Source organism: Erinaceus europaeus, chromosome X, assembly GCF_950295315.1.
Source record: "Erinaceus europaeus chromosome X, mEriEur2.1, whole genome shotgun sequence".
NCBI classification, from domain to species: Eukaryota; Metazoa; Chordata; class Mammalia; order Eulipotyphla; family Erinaceidae; genus Erinaceus; species Erinaceus europaeus.
This window is the reverse complement of record NC_080185.1, coordinates 28,906,596-28,927,098: the sequence shown is the minus strand read 5'-3', so window position 1 is coordinate 28,927,098 and position 20,503 is coordinate 28,906,596. Positions and strand designations below refer to the sequence as shown.

At 39.4% G+C, this 20,503-nt stretch overlaps 1 protein-coding gene and 1 long non-coding RNA gene across 10 annotated transcripts in view; both read right to left on the bottom strand.

Moving 5' to 3' along the window:
* Positions 1-20,503, bottom strand: part of LOC132535807 (uncharacterized) — a 651,000-nt gene that overhangs the window by 40,925 nt on the left and 589,572 nt on the right. The window lies entirely within an intron of this gene.
* ENOX2 (ecto-NOX disulfide-thiol exchanger 2) overlaps positions 1-20,503 on the bottom strand; it is a 385,476-nt gene that overhangs the window by 4,394 nt on the left and 360,579 nt on the right. For 7 of the 9 annotated variants that reach the window (XM_060183083.1, XM_060183076.1, XM_060183079.1 and 4 more), the window contains 5 exons: positions 16,923-17,098; positions 13,261-13,368; positions 5,609-5,717; positions 1,557-1,642; positions 997-1,038 (listed from right to left, as the gene is read on the bottom strand). In XM_060183083.1, coding sequence (XP_060039066.1) covers positions 997-1,038; positions 1,557-1,642; positions 5,609-5,717; positions 13,261-13,368; positions 16,923-17,098 — 521 coding nt within the window. The remainder of the gene's footprint in view (positions 1-996; positions 1,039-1,556; positions 1,643-5,608; positions 5,718-13,260; positions 13,369-16,922; positions 17,099-20,503) is intronic. The other 2 variants (XM_060183077.1, XM_060183084.1) reach the window with 1 other exon arrangement.

The window sequence follows — 20,503 nt, the reverse complement described above, 5'->3', positions numbered from 1 at the left end:
GAGGCTCTGGCATCACTCTGACAGAAAACTTCTCAGGAGGAAGTATGCCTAGATTAAAGGTGAAGGCATGGCTCCTTCTCAGTGCCAAAAGTGACTATTCCATGAAGTAGAAGAAGCACAGTGTAAAGTATCTTATATAGTGGATTCCCCATTCAAAGAAATAGATCAATAATGTTTACAAATACAGACGTATAACACAGATGCAGCATGTGTATAGAAAAGGGTCTGGACAGAAAAGGAAAATACAAAGCGAAACTTGGACTGCATGAGGTGTACCGCGCAAAAGCACAAGGGAAGGAGGGGAAAGGAGGGGCATAAATAGAGCCTTGGGGGTGAGAGTGTTCTAAAAACACCTACTCCAGGGAGATCAGAAACTGTACTGTGTCATCAACCATACTGTAAACTATTAACTCCCCAATAAAATGGGAAAAAAAGGGTGTGAATAAGATCGGGCAAACTGTCAACAGTAGTTTCCTTTCAGGGGTATTTCTACATTATTTATAGCTTAAGGACACTACGCAGGTCTTGTTTTGCAATATAAAAGACTAGGACATTTTACAGACGTATAGCTGAATCTTATACCACTTGGACTGACCACTTGGTCCATCCCTCTTATCACTGCCAAATGGGCTATTTACTTGTACAATAGCATCACTTCCCAGAGACAAATAAGGGGCAGTGCTAACTAGAAGGAAAATGCCCTGAGGAGGACGTATCACCACAGCTGGATTCCCAAATAAGCTAGTGCCTTTGTTAAGAGGGCAGCTGCTGCAATGACCTGTCATGGTGGACATCCAACTGTCGGGGAATCTGCAATTTCAATGGCACTTTGTAAAAGACCCACTTTCTGGAAACCAGTGAGTACTATGCCCGTGCAGGCATAACAGGATGCTACTTGAGACAAGCCTGAGTGTATTCACTCCGAGGGGCCAAGATCCCCTCCTGCCTCCAGGAGACAGCCGTGCATCCTTGACTTTCTAGGGGAGTAGCACTTACCCTTGCTCCTGATGCTCTGTTAGCTCCCCCAAAGGATAGCATCTGGGAAGGAAGTAGCCCATGAGATCAGCTGTGATCAAATATTCAGTCGGTGTTACAGAATTATTGTTCCATTGTTCTTTTGGCCCTTGCCTCGACTGTTTCATCATAGAGAATGTCTGTGGTGGTAGTGATGGTGGGGAAGGAGGTTGGAATAAGACTTCCAACTTTGAAAATTCACATTTGCGTAGGGCTAACAACCCCAAGGCATGAGTTTGATTGGGAGGAAATACTGGCTAAGATGTCTCGTGACAATAAGTGGCCAACTCATTCAGGTTTGCCAAGGACCTCCCCAGTTTTAGCAATGAAGTCCCAAGGCCTTGGAAACTTCTCAGTTGCAGGCAGATGGGGACACAAGGTCACCCTACCTACAGGAGAGAAGCTCTCAGTCACAGTGAGCGAACAGTTAGAAAATATCTTTAGAGTGATAAATAGTGACCTAATTATGTTTGAAGAGAGCTAGGGTCATCTGCACAAAGAATCCTACAACCCCTTGCAAGTGATTATGGACTCCCACATACCTTATTATCTAGACGGTGCAAGTAGGAACAGATGTATTCAATGCTTGCTCCAAATGGATGGACATGAAGGAATGTGGAGATAATCCCTAGAAAGACAACACCACACAGGTTATCCGGCATTCCTTGAGATGCCTTGTTAGTGTTTTAATAGCAAGAGCAAACGACTGGACTCTTTACTACAACCCTGTGAGGGAGGTATTATTAGCACCACTTTCCAGATTAGGACACAGAGACCCCACAGCTGCTTAGTGGCAGAGATAGCCTTTGAGCCCAGACAGTGGCCCCCAACCACGGAACATATCACATTTCACATCACACTAGGTCACATACAGAAAAGCTAGCATGGGGTCAAGCAGTGCAGCACCTGGTTGAGCGCACATATTACAGTGCACAAGGACCTGGCTTCGAGCCACCAGTCCCCACCTGCAGGGGAAAGCTTTGTGAGTGGTGAAGCAGGTCTGCAGGTGTCCCTCTTTCTCTTTCCCTCTCTACCACTCCTTTCCCTCTATATTTCTGGTTGTCTCTATCCAATAAAGATAATAGTAATTAAACAAAAAACCAGAAAAGCTAGCAGTAGAGGAGTCACTGCCTTCTCCATCCCTGATGACTAAAAACTATTTGAGTTCTACATTTGACAATTTAGAACATTTTTAGTGTGATACTACGTTTTTTTTTTTTTTTTTTTTTTTGCAGTCCCTGCCCTGTGCTTGATCTTTAAACTGATCTTTAGTCTCTCAAGTTCTAATAATGTCCAGCTATTACATCGAAATTACAGATTTTGTACTTGGCCTAATTAACCTCATGCCTCTCACAGGAGAATCTGTTGATTGTATGTATGTGGAGTTTATTATGTGAGTAAGTCTGTAAAGAAAAACCAAACGTTTTATTACACTCAAGTAGTCAATTTTGTTTGTGCCTAGAGCCCTGGAACTCTTCAAATAATGGACTTTATTTTCAAGGCAAAAGGGGGGGAGAGAGAGAGAGAGAGAGAGAGAGAGAGAGAGAGAGAGGATGGAGGGAGCAAAACTAAGGATCAGAGTCAGGGTCTAGTATATGGTAGATGTGTGCTCTAACTTCTGACCCACCTTCAGGACTCCTCAAATAATGGATATTTTTGTCACTGTCAGGGCTTTATAACTCCAACCCAATATTTTGGGGGTACAAAGATAGAGATAGATAGAGAGAGAGAGAGAGAGAGAGAGACGGAGAGAGGGACAGACACCATAGCAATGAAAGTTCCTCCAGTGTGTTAGGGCCAGACTCAAACCTGGGCCGTGCACATAGCAAATCAGGCCTACACTATCCAAGTGAGCTAACTTGCCAGCCTAGATAAAGGAATTCTTATAGCAGTCCACAGCCTCCAGCATTGTATGATTTTAACTCTGGAGTGATTGGCAGCTGCACATATTTCTTTGATTCTTCCGGCCACTGGGTTAATTGCCCGAGTACTTCTTTGTCTGGCAAGAGGTAGAAAATAAGTTGTTCAAAAGTCTACTACCTCTTCTCTAATTTTCTTGAATTCACCGTCTTTCATAAGATCTTAGGCACATCAAATAGACTCAGAATTGAGTTTGCTGAAAGCTGTCAAGAAATAAAAACTAAATTTGATTTGGTTTATAAACTATACCCCTTTAAGAGACTGACAGAATAATACAAGTCTGAATTATATCTTGAAGTTCAAACCAGTTCTTTGTTGAAAATCCTCCAAATATTAGATGGCAAGGAGGTCATCTAGAGGATCCTCTCTGAAAATCTGTTCACAGTGGATGCTATTACTTATAACACTATTTTATTCTTAAGTGAATTGCATTTCTAAACACTAACTCTAGCTGAGAAACATAAATTCTGAATATGGTGGGCCACACTCAAAAGAGAAAAAAATGAAAAAAAAAATGCTGTCAGATGCTAAGAAATAAGTCCATAGGTTTCAAAACATTAAGCAGGTTTTGTGGGTTTATACCCAAAGAATCAATTAAAAACAGATTTTGCTTTCTCTCTGTCTACCAAAGACTTCCTTCATTTAAGAAACCAAACAAGAAGCACTTAACTTTGCAGATCTGCTTTTGTATAACTTGCCACACAAGGAGATTTTCTCCTACGCCCTAGTTCCTCTCTGACAAGTCTCCCTCTTGCCTATTTGTTAAAGACTTTCCACTGGGAAACAGAAATAAGTTGTCACTTTTCCTAAAGATTCAGTGGCAGTCCCCCTATGGCACCTTTATTAACACATCAAAGTGTTAAGTCTGAATGTAGTACCAATTACCAACGGAGGGAGATACATTTTAAAATTATGCAACTTTCTTGGGCAGACAACTCCACCAAGGTGTCCTGGAGCCCCACCTCCCCAGATATATACCTCATTAGGGAAGGAGAGAAACAGGCTGGGAGCATGGATCGACCTGTCAATGCCCATGTTCAGCGGGGAAGCAATTACAGAAGCCAGACCTTCCACCTTCTGTAAACCTTCTGTCCATACTCCCAGAGGGACAAAGAATAGGAAAGCTTTCAAGGGAGGGAATTGGATACAGATTTCTGGTGGTAGGAATTATATGGAATTGTACCCCTCTTATCCTATGGTCTTGTCAATACTTCCATTGTATAAACAAATAAACAAACAAATAAATAAAAATACAATAGAAAAAAAAACAAAACAAGATAGGAATTTATAGAAAAAATATGAAGAAGCTAGTCAGTGTGGAAGACTTTTGAAACTGGCATGGGCTTAGCTGTCTAGAAGGCAGCTGGAATTATGTGCTAAGATTCAAGACCAGCCCATATTCAATAATCAAACACTTTAGCACTCTAATCTGCTACTGTTCTCCAAATGAAATATAAAGTTAATAAGCATTTTAAGCAGTGTTCTAAGAACAAAACAATTACCATCCATCAAGGTCTTCCATCAGTTGGGTATTGTGTTAGATGCACTTTATGTGAAATTATTATGCCCCTTTTGTGGATGGCAGCTTAGGGTGGAAATGGTGGGGTGAAGAGTGGAAGCTAGGTTTGTCCGAGTACTTAAGAATTTATGCAATCTTGCCTTTCTAAATTAATTTCCTTTTTTTTTTTTTTTTTGTCTCCAGGGTTATCGCTGGGGCTTGGTGCTGGCACTACAAAGCCACTGTTCCTGGAGGACATTTTATTATTATTATTATTGACTAGGAGAGAGAGAAATTGAGAGAGGAGGGGGAGATAGAGAAGAAGAGAGAAAAGATACCTGCAGACTTGCTTTATTACTTGTGAAGCATCCCCGCTGCAGGTGGGGAGCCGAGGGGCTCAAACCTGGAAACTTGAGCAGGTCCTTGTGCTTAGTATTATGTGGGCTTGTGGAGTCGGGCGGTAGCGTAGTGAGTTAAGTGCACATGGCACAAAGCACAAGCACCGGCATAAGGATCTCGGTTTGAGCACCCGGCTCCCCACCTTCAGGGGAGTCCCTTCACAGGTGATGATGCAGGTCTGCAGGTGTCTATCTTTCTCTCTCCCTCTGTCTTCCCCTCTTCTCTCGATTTCTCTCTGTCCTATCCAACAACGAACGACATCAACAACAACAATAATAACCACAAAAAGGGCAACAAAAGGGATTAAATAAATATAAAAAATACTAAAAAAGTATTATGTGCGCTTAGCCATAATACTTTTAATAATAATAATTTCTTTATAAGAGCAATTCTAGCATTTCTAGAAATCAGATCATACTACTGTCAAACACCCCACCCCAGACTCTTGAGTCATCTGTCAGCAGCTTGAAAAAACATCCTCTGGCCTCTTTGAAACTGGGTCTACACTGGCCCAAGTGGAAGTATTAGGGTTAAACTCCCGTTATGTAGAGATTTATGCAATATGATGAGTTTTTCCAGCAGAATCCATCTTACCATAGTAGTTCTACTGACATGTTCGCTGTGGCAGTGGTTGCTGCTGTTAACATTTCTACTGAAACCTGCCCTTGTTCTTACTCCCTTGTGCCTTGTCAATGCCTGGTATGTGCTGATACATCTTAAGTGACAAAATCCCCTCCTCCACTCTGAGCTACACATTGTGTGTGCTTGCTTCCTTACCCACAAGTAGTGCTTCACGTTCTGATTTGATAGGACTGCTGTTCAGGTTCTTCTCTAGTGGGTAGTCACTTTCCTGGTTTGATGCACACAGCCTAGAAGCACAGTTTTCCTGTGGGAACAACATGCTTCTTGGGTCAGTGCACTTGGCAACAGACTTGATTTCAATTACACAACTATGTAACTTCTTAAGACAACACTATAAAATCAATACTGTCCAACTTGGGTAGCGGGATCAGAAAGAAAACAGTACAAATTATAAAAAAAAGTCACAGACAAATTAAAGCATCTTTATATGGTTTCAAAACACAAGAAATGTTTTTGTCATTTTTATTTATTTGTCCTCATCATTCCTGACTCTATAGAAGTTACATAGGGGAGAGACTTCCGGAGGCGGGGCTATGAGCAGCAGCAGATCTGTTTCCTCTCCTCTCTTCTCCTCTCCCCTCCTCTCCTCTCCTCTCCTCTCCTCTCCTCTCCTCTCCTCTCCTCTCCTCTCCTCTCCTCTCCTCTCCTCTCCTCTCCTCTCCTCTCCCAGATCAACTAGGAATACCAAAGGAGACCACCTGGGACTGAAACAAGACAGGACTAGAACGACTACAGGAACCCACCAAATCACCGGTGAGTGCAAACACACGTGGCTGGTGACAGAGAGGAGCCTAGGGAGAGACTAAGTGGCTGGTAACAGTCTGACGCTCTGTCAGTTGAGACACCACCTTCAGTCTGTCTCACCAACAAGGGGACAGCTGAAGGGAGGAGAGGACTCCCCAGAGACTAACCAAGTGCAACTCTGAGTCTCCATTGCTATTGCCCTCAAAATCTGGAGCAGCGGCAGGGAGGGACACCGGGGGACAGAGATCTAACCAGGAAATTCAGGAGAAGACCTATACCTCCGTGGCATAGCTGTGGGGCTGTGAAAGTCTCTTTGCATAACCACTGGACTATCTCTGCCACACCCTGCCTTATCTCTTGGTTAGGAGTCAGTGATTAAGTTAGAAGCCCTCAGGCTCCCACAGCCTACAGAGAAGAAAAAAAAAAGAGGCTTTTAAATCACTGAGCTCCAATTCAGGGATTAAAATACTATTGAAACAACTGTTAACTTCCACCACTGTGAACCCTTTAATTACCTTACTTAGACACAGTCAATCCAGGAAATAGTGATCAGTAATTTGAAAAGTACTAAGAGAGGGAACTCATAACATAATATATAAAATGGGTAAACCAACAAGAAGAAATATTGGAGAAACTAACCAGGACAACAGTCCAGCTAAAAGTCCCCCAAAGGGTGAAGCACAAAATAACGAGTTCAACATCCAAACATTAGCTAAGGAAATAATCACAGGAGTTAGTAAAGAGTTTGAAAGAATTGTAATCAGAAATACAGGAACAACAAATGAGACTCTGGAAGAAAACACTATCTCAAGGTTATTAGAGAGCTGAAAGCTGAAATAGTTGAGCTAAGAACACAACTAGCTGAACAAGCTAAAACAATATCAAAACATGGAAATAAAACAGATGAACTCCAGAAAACAGTAGAGGGCAGAGAGAATAGAATCAATGAGGCTGAAGACAGAATTAGCAAGATCAAGGACGAATTAGAGACAACTAAAGAAGAAGTAAGAGATCTCAAAAAGAGATTAAGAGATGCTGAAAACAACAACAGAGACCTATGGGATGACTTCAAAAGAAACAATATACGCATTATTGGCTTACCAGAGGAAGAAAGAGAGGGAGAGGAAGAAAGCATTCTTCAGGCCATAATAGCTGAAAATTTCTCTAGTCTAGACAACATCAAAGACACAAAGATTCAAGAAGCGCAGAGGGTCCCAAACAGAATTAACCCAGACTTAAAGACACCAAGACACATCATATTTAGAATGGAAAGGAATAAGGATAAAGAAAGGATCCTGAAGGCTGCAAGAGAAAAACAAAGAGTCACCTACAGAGGAAAACCCATAAGATTAGCAGCAGACTTCTCCACACAAACACTACAGGCCAGAAGAGAATGGCAAGATATCTATCGAGTGCTCAATGAGAAAGGCTTTCAACCAAGAATACTATATCCTGCTAGACTGTCATTCAGACTAGATGGAGGCATCAAAGCCTTCTTAGACAAGCAACAGTTGAAGGAATCAACTATCACCAAGCCTGCCCTGAAAGAAGTTCTGAAAGGTCTTCTATAAACAGTCAGACCATCATAAATAGGACATATATCAGAACCCTCTAAAACTCTACAAGAATGGTGTTAAAATATCTTCAATCTTTGATATCTATAAATGTCAATGGCCTGAATTCACCTATTAAAAGACACAGAGTAGGAAGATGGATCAGAAAACACAACCCAACAATATGCTGTCTACAGGAAACCCACCTAACTCAACAAGACAAACACAGACTTAAACTGAAAGGATGGAAAACTATCATACAAGCCAATGGCCCACAAAAAAGGCCAGGAACAGCTGTTCTCATATCTGACATGATAGACTTTAAAATAGATAAGATTAAAAAAAGATAGGAATGGACATTACTTAATGCTCAGAGGATCAGTCAATCAAGAGGACTTAACAATTATTAACATCTATGCACCCAATGAGAAGCCATCTAAATACATCAAATGTCTACTGAAAGAGCTACAGAAATATATTAACAGCAACACAGTCATAGTAGGGGACTTCAACACCCCACTCTCTCAACTTGACAGATCATCCAGGCAGAAAATCAATAAAAACATAAGGGAGCTAAATGAAGAGATAGATAAACTAGAACTATTGGAAATTTTAAGAGTCATTCATCCCAAGAAACTGAAATACACATTTTACTCAAATCCACATGGGTCATTCTCAAGGATAGATCATATGTTAGGCCACAAAGACAGCATCAGCAAATTCAAGAGCATTGAAATCATCCCAAGCATCTTCTCAGACCACAGTGGAATGAAACTAACACTTAACAATCAACAAAAGATTGGTAATAGTCCCAAAATGTGGAAGCTCAACAGTACACTTCTTAACAACCTCTGGGTCAAAGAGGAAATCAAGGAAGAAATGAAAATGTTTCGAGACTTCAATGAAAATGAAGACACAAGCTATCAAAATATTTGGGACACAGCTAAGGCAGTGCTGAGAGGGAAGTTCATAGCTATACAAGCACACATTAGGAAACAAGAAAAAGCACAAATAAACAGCCTGATTGCACATCTTAAAGACCTAGAAGAAGAACAACAAAGGAACCCTAAAGCAACCAGAAGGACAGAAATCACTAAAGTTAGGGCAGAAATAAATAACATTGAGAATAAGAAAACCATACAAAAGATCAATGAAAGTAAATGTTGGTTCTTCAAAAGAGTGAACAAAATTGACAAACCTTTAGCCAGACTCACAAAAGAAAAAAGGGAGAAGACCCAAATAAATCGGATAGTAAATGAAAGAGGAGACAAGAGTTTAATAACCAACAGACAAGAGTTTAACAACCATCAGACAAGAGTTTAATAACCAACATATATAAAGAGCCTGCCTAACTCAACAACAAGACAACAAATAACCCCATCCAAAAATGGGGGGAGGACATGGACAGAATATTCACCACAGAAGAGATCCAAAAGGCCGAGAAACACATGAAAAAATGCTCCAAGTCTTTGATTGTCAGAGAAATGCAAATCAAGACAACAATGAGATTCCACTTCACTCCTATGAGAATGTCATACATCAGAAAAGGTAACAGCAGCAAATGCTGGAGAGGGTGTGGGGTCAAAGGAACCCTCCTACACTGCTGGTGGGAATGTCAATTGGCCCAACCTCTGTGGAGAACAGTCTGGAGAACTCTCAGAAGGCTAGATATGGACCTACCCTATGGTCCTGCAATTCCTCTCCTGGGGATATATCCTAAGGAACCCAACATATCCATCCAAAAAGATCTGTGTACACATATGTTCTTGGCAGCCCAATTTGTAATAGCCAAAACGTGGAAGCAACCCAGGTGTCCAGCAACAGATGAGTGGCTGAGCAAGTTGTGGTATATATACACAATGGAATACTACGCAGCTGTAAAAAAAAAAGGTGACTTCACTGTTTTCAGCTGATCTTGGATGGACCTTGAAAAAATCATGTTGAGTGAAATAAGTCAGAAACAGAAAGATGAATATGGGATGATCTCACTCTCAGGCCGAAGTTGAAAAACAAGATCAGAAAAGAAAACACAAGTAGAACCTGAAATGGAATTGGCGTATCACACCAAAGTAAAAGACTCTGGGGTGGGTGGATGGGGAGAATACAGATCCAAGAAGGATTCAGAGGACTTAGTGGGGGTTGTATTGTTATATGGGAAACTGGGGAATGTTATGCATGTACAAACTATTGTACTTACTGTTGAATGTAAAACATTAATTCCCCAATAAAAAAGAAATCAGAAAGAAAAAAAAAGAAAAAGAAAAAAAAAGAAGTTACATAGGGAACCATTCTTAGAATTTGTTGTTTACTAAATGCCAGGTATTTTTTTGAGTTCCATTCTACACAGGAGGAAAGTAGGCCTTGGGTAAATTGCCAAAACTCACATCACTATGAAATGATAGAGGCAGGATTTCATTCCACACCATCCAATTTGAAAAAAGCCATTCTTTTTCATCTTAGGTACACACTCTACTAAAGCTAAGTTTTTATCTGTGAACAGAAAACTTTACTCACAAGCAATCAACTGTTGGTTCCTTCACTGAGGTTTAGAGTGTCTATTTACTGGCTATCACCTTTCTCTTCTTTGATAAAATCATTATGGGGTAGGATATTCCTAACTTTAAAAGCCAGAAATGAGCATGATCAAAATATCATTAGCCAGTGGTCATTTCTGCTGAAAGATTTTTCCTTTATGGAGCATGGTAGTACACTTCTGAAGAACTATTCAAGTGAAATCCATAACCAGTGATCAAACTGAAAAATACCTTCAGACCTTCCACAGATCTTTCATTTTTCTTTTTCTCCTTGAGTACTGAGAACATTGTTTTTCTGTATTGTAAATATAAAGGAAGAGCCTTCAGAGGAAGGAATAAAAGAAACTACTACTTAGTCTTACTGATGATGTAGAAGAAAATATTGGGGCATGGTCTTGTGGGGGACAGATCACAGCTGACTCAGATATTCTTGCCTTCTGAGGACAGATTTCTTCTTGTTTTCTTTAAAGCTTGCAGGATACCTCTTCTGAATGAAATGGATGCCTTATGCTGCAAGACATGTCATTCTGTGGATTCAAGTGCTTCCTGGATGTAGTCAGAAAGGAAAGCATTCTTGATGACCTACTCATTCTTTGGCCTTTAGAATCTAATCCAGGCAGTAACAGCAATGCCAAGTTTGATTTAAATGACTGGATCACTTCTAAGCCATGAACTATACATCCGTTTCTCACACTTTTAAAACTTTAAGTGATCCAGTTAGCTATTCCTCAAGTGTGAGTGTTTAGCAGATTGAGGTTGATTTTAAAATGTGAAGCCATCTTGAGATGTTTTAGCCATCTTGAATAGAAATATAGTCTTACTGAAACATTTCTTCAATTTTATTGGATTAAAAAAAACAGAAGATATATTGAAGGGATGCTTATCATCTTGAATTTTACTAGCAGATTCAAAGAGCTAGTGTTTTCTGCAGCAAGAAAGCCAGAGATAAGTTCCATTGTTATATTGTAAAAATACTGACAATAATTCCCACCATGGTCTATGCTAATATATATATATATATATATTCTCACCAAAACATATTCTCCCTTCAGGTTGAAATTATTTTTGCAGTCTAATGCTATGGCAATTTGCTTGCTAACCTAATTGTGTCAGGTTGAAATATTTGGTCACAAATCACCTTCCCAGAGAAGATAAGTTAATAATGAACTGTCATGACTTTCTCTGAAAGAAGCTTTGTTTAAAAGAACAGAGAAAAAAAGACCACTGACACACATTTTTCTGACTATCAGTTTGGCTCTCTCTCCCTATGCTCTTTAGCTGCCACTTCGTGGTATCTTCAGTTTCAGAATGGAAAATAGACTCCGACAATATGGCAAGTTTATTCTAAGACATTTGACAATCTGTTTCTTCAAATAATATGTTTTATAAAGTTGAAAGCACTGAACATGTCCCAGGTCAATTTGTGATGTCAAGTCTACAGAGTAATTCTAAGCATAATGTTATTAGCATACCCCCTTGTCTATTTATAATCTTCTGACTACACACCCTATTTTACGCAGGAAGTGCAACAGAGCTATGTAGCTTCTCTGGGAACACTTTAACAGCTCTGATAGTATGAGGAAAGTCCTGCTAAGTAGAGCAATGTTTTGGCACTTTTCAATTAAATACTTTATAAATCATTTTTTTCTGGGACTGTACTCTTTTCTTTAATAGCACTCACAAAACTGGAAAGTGAGTTGGTTTTATGAAGTGGAAGAATTAAAAGCATACTGCAAATCGCCTCCAGAAGAAAACACTTTCAATCATTTGTTTCCACTAGACCAAGGTTGCCAGTTCTTGATGACACTCTGGGGGAAGTCACTATGCCAGCAAACATATCCAGGGCCTGTAAACATTGCATCTTCCTGAGCTGAGTACTGAAGACAAAGAGCAGGAGCTCTTGTGAAACTGTAGTACTGCCAATTTCTGGTTTCTGGTTCAAACTTCTGATCTTTTCTTTTTTCTAAGACATTTAAACCAGGCAGTTACAGACAATGGACCTTCCTTTTCAGAAGACAGTTTCAGTTGAATATTCAAGTATAAAGGAGATTAGAAGGTATGATAAGGAGAAACCCACCTAACCTAACTTTTCAGAAGTTAGACTGGGCACCTGGTACATAGTTATTACACAACACAAACCCATCCAGATGTTAGTGGACCTTCTCAAGGGTCCTTGTTGGTGGCTGGAGGCACTCACTAGGTTAAAGTCCCAGCCTGGTGTTGCTGCTGCTATTATCTAACTTTAGCATACGGTGTCTTCTTGCTTATTTTTCCAGCCTTCCACTTGCAATTGGCTATTTCACATGCAGCTGTTCATTTTTACACAGGATGGAGATTCTGCAAAGAAAAGTCAGTATTCTGGCTGCACCTGTGGTCCTTCCTCTAATGCAACACTTAATGAAAGGCATTTTGTGTCATGTGAGTTTTCTACTTTGCTAATGGCTTAAGATGGTGAAAAAAAGATGAGGTGTACTTTGAGGGATTTTAAAGGACAGACTTACATTTTGTTCATTGAAAAAATAATCTCTAGAAGCCCTAGACATGTGAAGGGCTCACACCTAAAAACAGAGTCATTGATGTAAGAACTACCTTAGGCAGAAATTGAGAAATAAGAACAGGAAGGGGAAACACAAAGTAGAACTCGGATTGGGTTTGGTGTATTGCACCAAAGTAAAGGGCTCCAGAGTGAGGGGCAACTTTCAGGTCCTGATGGAGGAGGACCTAGGCTGGGGGTTAGAGTGTTTGGCAGAAAACCGAAATTTTACACATGCATCAAAACTGTATTTACTGTTGACTGTAAACCATTAATCCCTCCAATTAAAAAAAAAATCACCATCCTGGAGAGGAACTTTTAATCCCCAGTCAACCAGACATTGCAGTAATTCCCAGGGTATTACTACAATCACAGAAAAGGTGGGAAAGAGAAGAGATAAAGGGTCACTTAGCATTCACATACCTTTTCTTTAAGACTTTCCAACATTTTTTCCACCTGTAACTTGTCATCTTTTATTTTTTCAAGTTCTGCTTCTTTCCTCTTATATTCTTCTTGGACTTTGAGTAGATGCTAGAACAAAGAGCAAAGACAATTAAGTCCTAAGGAGCTACTCATCACTTGAAAATTCTGGCTGAAGGTAGACTCTAGGCAAGCTTGCCCCACTTTCACTAACTACCCAATTATAGGTACTTGTACTCATACTTCTGTGAAAATCAAGCCATATTTGATGGATTAATAGAATTTATTGTGTTTTGATCTACTTATAATAAATTGCACCTAAAAGTTATATTATCTAGTTCATTCCTATAAACTTCATTTAGATTTGCTCATATTTTAGAAAGAGGCTGAGAAACTAACTGATCTAATCACAATGTTACGATTTCAGCCAGATGTAAGTGTAGATTATAGTTAATACCATATGCATGGTATCTGGACTGCGGCACAGAAGCAAACTTAATGCTGTAAAGCATTCTCTCCAATAGCCATATCCAAAGCCAAGCTCAATTTCTGTGAGGAAAGTAGTAGATCATCTAAATCTCTCAAGCATTTTTCAAATCAGTTTTTACATTAGTAGGCAAGGAACTGACTTCATCATCATTAATAATTATAACAAATACTATTTATCTAGGACTTAGCATGTACTAAGCATCGCCAAAAGCCTTTCAAACAGACTATCTCATTCAAGCCTTTAATAACCCTATGACACATAGTCCTGATATTTAAAGTGTGTCTGCATAAAACCATACAGATACTAAGCAGCAGAACTGATATTTAAACCCAGCTGGATCCATTCCAGAGCTTATGCTCTTAACCATCCTATTGGACTATACGTTTTTTTGGATAAGAATGGCAGAATTTTTATTTTTGTTTACAAGAATTGTACTCCTCTTATCCTACAGCCTTGTTGATATTTTAAATATGTAAATAAAATAAATAAATAAAATTTTAAATAAATAAATAAATAAAATAAAATTTTATTTTTTTGCAACAATTTAAAAAAATTTTTTAAAACATTTTATTTATTTTCCCTTTTGTTGCCCTTGTTGTTTAACATTGTTGTGGTTATTGATGTCGTATAAATATTTTATTTAAGCAGTAGGACTGTCGTTATTTGAATTAGTTTCCAGGTCAAGGCAGGAGAGATGACAGCAACAACAAAATGTTTCTGAAGTTTTGATTTTCAGCGGCTTGCAAAAGACCATTAAAGATGGTCTTTTGCAAAAAAAAAAAAAAAAAAAAAGATGGTAAAAGACACAGTACAATGTACACTGTCAGAATTCTTTGAAGTCTAGCCGAGGAGGTGTGACTTTTGGTGGAAAGATCACTGATGCAATTTACATGGTCTAATTAAACTCCATGGTATAGTAAAAGGAAGGTAAGGATTACTTCACACATTTTGCTAATAGGAAAGGTGAAATATTAATGTGATTGCTTGTCACACAGGAAGACAAGGCTAGCAGAAATAATGGGAATGTAGGACTCCCAGTGGCAGGAGAGACTCCCTGCTTACAACTTGTGATTTCCAACTACTGATCAGCTTTACTCTAGATAATTCCAAGACATGCAATCAAAAAATTATTGTGCAGTTTCAGTTGTAAGGAAAACGGCTGGTAGTTTGGCAAGGCAGAAGAGGATAGACCCCTTACTAAGAAAAAAAAAAATATCTTACTTTAGTAAGAACAGATGTTGAGATCATTTTTAAATTGTAGACTCACTGAGGTGATAGTCAACATGACACTTCTAGATACTAAACATCTATTATATGATATTGTATCGGAATGTAATTACAGTTGAGTATTCTTGCTATCTTTACTTTTTGTACATAAAATAACACGCAGGTAAGGTCAGTCACATAAATGAGTGTGAAAACAAAAAGCAAATAGATTTAAAATAAAGCTGTACAGTGTGCTTAAAGCATTGATACTTAAAAACTCACGACATCCCTGCTTCTACCTTAATAACATTAAGATTCTTGCCATTCCTTTTCAGAGTCTATATTCAGCATTGTAGCAAACATATACTTTTTCACATGCACTATGTTAAATCTGTGAAACTGAAGTTCTTCCTAAAAAAACCTTGAGACCCCAGTCCAGATCCCATTGTATCTTCTGAAGCATAAAAAAAGAATTAGATTGTTCATGGTACAGTTTTTGCTTTTCTTTTTTTTGTGATAGAGACAGAGATACAGAGGGAGTGAGTAAAAGAGACCACAACACCAAAGCTTCCTTCACTGTGGTGGGGACCAGGCTCAAATCTGGGTCCTACACAGTTCACTATCCAAGGGAGCTAATTTGCTAGCCCTCAGTACAGTCTTACTTTAATTTTTAAAGTGCATTTTTTTTTTGTCATCACCAGGAATTTACTGCTCCAAGATGACTTTTTTTTCCAGATAGATTGATAGAGACAGTCACTACAGTACCAAAATTTCCTTCAGTGTGCTGGGACCAAACATGGCAATACAGACAAACTATCCAGGCAAGGTATTTTGTAGGCTTCTGTGCATTTTTTATATTTTATTTATTATTGTTTGGTAGGACAGAGAGAAATCGAGAGGGATGAGGGAAAGAGGGAGAGAGACAGAGAGATACCTGTAGCACTGCTTCACCACTTGTGAATCTTTTCCCTTGAAGGTAGAGACTGGAGGCTTGAACCTGGGTCCCTGCACTTGATAACCAGGTACACCACCGGCAAGTTCCCTGTGCAGTTTTATTATATATATATTTGATTGCAACCTGGGTTATGGCTGTGGCCTGGTGTCAGCACTATGAATTCACCACTCCCAGGGGCCATGTTTTCTTCCTTCCTTCTTTCCTTCCTTGCTTCCTTCCTTCCTTCCTTTCTATTTTATTTGACAGTACAGAGAGACATTGGGAACAGAGGGGAGACAGATAGGGAGAGAGAAAGACAGACACCTACAGACCTGCTTCACCACTAGAAGTGTCTATCCTGCAGGTGGGAATAAAACCTGGGTCCTTGTGCATGGTGATATGTATGCTTAACTGAATGTGCCACTGCCCTTAAATATTTTTCTAATTAAAAAAAAAAAAACTAGAACACTGCTCATCTCTGACTTAAAGTGGTGCTGGGTATTAAACTTGGGACCTTGAAGCCTAGGGTATCAAAATGTCTTGTACAACCACTGTGATATATCCCTGGCCCCTTAATGATTTTTAATACATGCTCATTCTTGCCAATCAACAGTTACCTCTTTTAAAATATTTCATTTATATATTCTGGATAGAGACAGGAAAATTGAGTATGAAGGGGGAGATATGGAGGGAGGGAAGGAGGGAGAGAGAGAGAAAGGGAGAGAGAGAGACTTGCAACCCTGCTTCAATGCTCATAAAGCTTCCCCCCCTACAGGTGGGGACAAGGGTCTTGAACCCAGGTCTTTGTGCACTGTCATGGGTGTACTCTACCAGGTGCTTCACTACCTGGCCTCATGAGCTATGTCTTTATTAAAGAGAATATTTAACCAATTACAGTAAATAATTCCTTCCTTAGCTATGCCACAGAGCAGAAAGGATATCAAGAAAAATACCAGGTTTTCTATTCCATTTGCTTGCATGACAGGTGAGAAGCTGATACTATTCCCAATGTTCAGAAAACCAAAATGCCTTTACCTGTTGCATTCCTTGCAGGGCTTGCTGCAGGAGTTTCAGCTGCTGATCCTTGTTTGGGTCATCTTCTCTGTGGGTTTTGCCTTGTTCTTGCTTAAGCAGCTCTACCTCATTCCGATATGCATCAAGCTGCCAACGAAGGCTGTCATTTTCTTCCTTTAGAGCTTCTGCCTGTGACACTAAGGCCAAACAATTAATATAATGTAGTTAAACCATATATACAGATTCATTTGTAGTTCATGTGAGTACCACAAATGTCACTCAGTGAGAAACTTCAGGTTTGAGCTGATCATTGCAGCAAGAAATGGACACAAAAGCACACACATTCATTTTTGTAAATGAATATGAGATTACAACACATGGTCATCATAATCTTCACTACAAATATAATTAGGTATTTCCAGGTAACAGCTGTCACTTTTATTCACACTGTAACAAATGATAAGGGAGTGGTGATAATAAAATAAAATAAAATAAAATAAAACAGCTAATTTTCTGGAACTGACAACTGCCCACACAGTAATTTTGCTCACAGTCCTATCAGAGGAGAGGTAAATGTAAATATTAAGACACAATACTTTCACAGTTTCTGGTATATCATCCAAGGAACTTAAAACTCATCACTTCATCCTAACCACCAGTCAAAGGCTAAATAAATAGAAAAGTCAACTAATTTTCTTAGATCCATCAGAAAAGTGATGTAATAGGGCAACAACTGCCAAGTCCCAAGTTTGAGACATGTAAATACAGACCACACCAGAAATCCATGAGCACAGATTTTCAGAGGAACCATTGTTAGGGTTGCAAAATCCAAACACTAACTAGAAAACTGCTGAAGGCTCAGTGTGGACAAGAAAGATAAAAACTACAGGAGTCACATCATAGTGAGGTCCATATACTTTTGTGTTTTATCTCCAGGAGCTCTATCAGGTCTTCTAAATGACTATCTGAGGAAAAACCCCTCATGTTCCAATAGGAGAAGGGGGGGCTGACACTATTTTGAAATATGCCTGAGCATTAAGTTTTTCTTAATAAGGCTTGCCCTCAGAAGAAACTATTTTACCAGAGTCCAACTTACTGGGGTATTATAACAGCCTAATCAATTTGGGGAAAAGAAGTACTAAATTCCAGCTCTACTGAGTCATCTTGTACTACCTAAGGGATGAGAAAATAAATAGAAACATTTGTAACATTCACAGTCTAATAGTATACGCTCACTAAAGACTGAGATTGAGACTTCCAGGGTGGAGTATGACAACAGTCTCTGAAAGTTGGCTCTCTTCCTCCCTGCAGAAAACAAATATTAAAATGAAATATCTCATCAAATTTCACCAGCAAGGACAGTGGGAATAGGAGATGTAGATAAAGACTCAAGTGGAAACACAGCTCTGTATAGCAGGTGGAAACCATATCTGCAATTTCATCAAATACATATGAGAGATTTAAAAGGAACTATGTAGCTTAATAAAGGAGCTCAGGACTTTGTTTAGAGCTGTATAAGCTATAGGATCTTGAGTGAACCCCAGGGGACCATTCAGGGAAACCAGGGAACTGAACATTGTACCCTTGTGGTATCAGGAAATTCAACCAAACTCTAAGGTGTCCCAGCTGCTATAGAGATAATGGTGATGGGGTCAAAATGCTCTGAAGTTGGAAAAAGTGGCGTTGACCTCAAAGCAGAGCTCCCACTTACAGGAAACAGTCTACGAAGAGCAAAAGGAGGTCTAGGATTCCTCCTCACTCATCCAGACTAGGGCTCTGTTTAAGCAACATTAGATGCCATAATACAATGCCACTTCTCCAAAACTCCCCCACAACATACAAAGCAGAGCCCAGTGCCAATTGCTGACCAACAACAGAAAACAAAAAAAAGATGGGTAAAACTAGAAAACTCTGGTCCTGAAAAGTCAACATCACAGATAGAAACTTAATGATGTGGATCCAGAAGAACTATCTGAGAAGAATTTAGGATATACATTGTCAACAAATTTGAAGAAATACAAAACTCTCAATTTAATATGGAGAAATGGATTGATAAATAGATCTATAACTTCAAAAATTCACTTGATAGGAAAGTGGAAAACTTGAAAGCAGAGCTACAGAGTGTGAAGGACACTGTGTATGCATTACAGTCTCAAATAGCAGGTCAAGAAAGTAGGCTTGCCCATCTAAAAGAGGGAACATCAGGGATAGAAAACAAAATGACCATATTTTTTTTTTTACTCCAAGTGGAAAGGGTATAAGGTTCAGGGGAAAATGAAACAACTCTTGAGATTGAAAACTATACTAGAAAAGCACTAACAAAGTTATTGGGGTCTCTGAAGAGGAAGAGAGAAAGAAGGGAGCAGAAACTTTATTCAAAGAAATAACCGAAGAAAAATTACAAATCTGGGAATATGGTCAGGATATAGATGTTTGGGAAGCAGACAGAACTCTCAGATTCCTAATCTTAAATAGACCTGTAGCAACACATATTATTGTGAAGCTATCCAAAGTCAAGGGCAATGAAAAAATTGTGCAAACTGCCAAGGAAAAGAAAGTGACTTATAAAGGTGGAATAGTCAGACTTTCAGTAGGAACCATCCATGGAGGCCAGGAGAGAGTAAGACGATATATTCAAGGTTTTAAAAGAAAACACTGCCAGCAATGTATAATTTAGCCTGCAAGACTATCATTCAAATATGAAGGAGCAAACAAAACAGTATTATACATACAAGAACTAAAGTAATGTCATTATTAGACCTGACTTGCAAAGAGTTACTGAAAAGAGTGCCAGTGGGGGTGGGGGAAGGCAAGGAATGTTTAACTCTGAACAAGGTGATACATAGGAAAACACCTCAGAAACAAAAGCCATAGAACTATGAGGCAGTTTTAAAGTATGAAAAGGGGAGGAAGAAATTAATAGATGCTGTTCAAGCAAAGAATGGTGAGACAAGAAGTTGTAAAGATAATGTCTTAGAAAATCCAAAAGAATTCAGCAGGAAACTTCTGGAAATTATTAAGCAATGTAGTAAAATAGCAGGTTAAGAATTAACATAACAAAAATCAGGGACATTCCTCTATGCAAATGCCAAATTAGAAGTTTAGAAATTGACCCCTGCCAGGAGCCATTTCTCTGCTTTATAGATGATAAGCTTTGAGACAACGGAACCCCTCAAGACAAATGCTAATTCCCCCCTGGGCAGGCCATTTCCCCTTAGGTAAACCATTTATCAATAATCAAGTGAGTCAACACAAGTGAGTCAACACAGTTTGGTTCCTGCCATTTGTTGCAAGGAACATTCCTCTTTGAAGTTTGCTCCCCCTTCCCCTCCTCCAGCATTCCCTCTCCTTCCCCAAAGCCTTATAATGCCTGTATTCTCAATAAAATTTTACAGCTTGATCAGAAACTTGACTTGCTGTCATTCTCTCGTGTCTCATGTTCCTACATTTCAGGTTTCATTGGGTTCCTAGCCCCTGTTCACCGCCCTGCTGGTCGGGGCATTCTGGCGCCCAACGTGGGGCGAAGAAGCCTTCTGGACCTAGAAACTCCGCTGATAGAGAGGGTAGGCCTACCCGAATTCACCGAGTCACCGCAGCCCGAG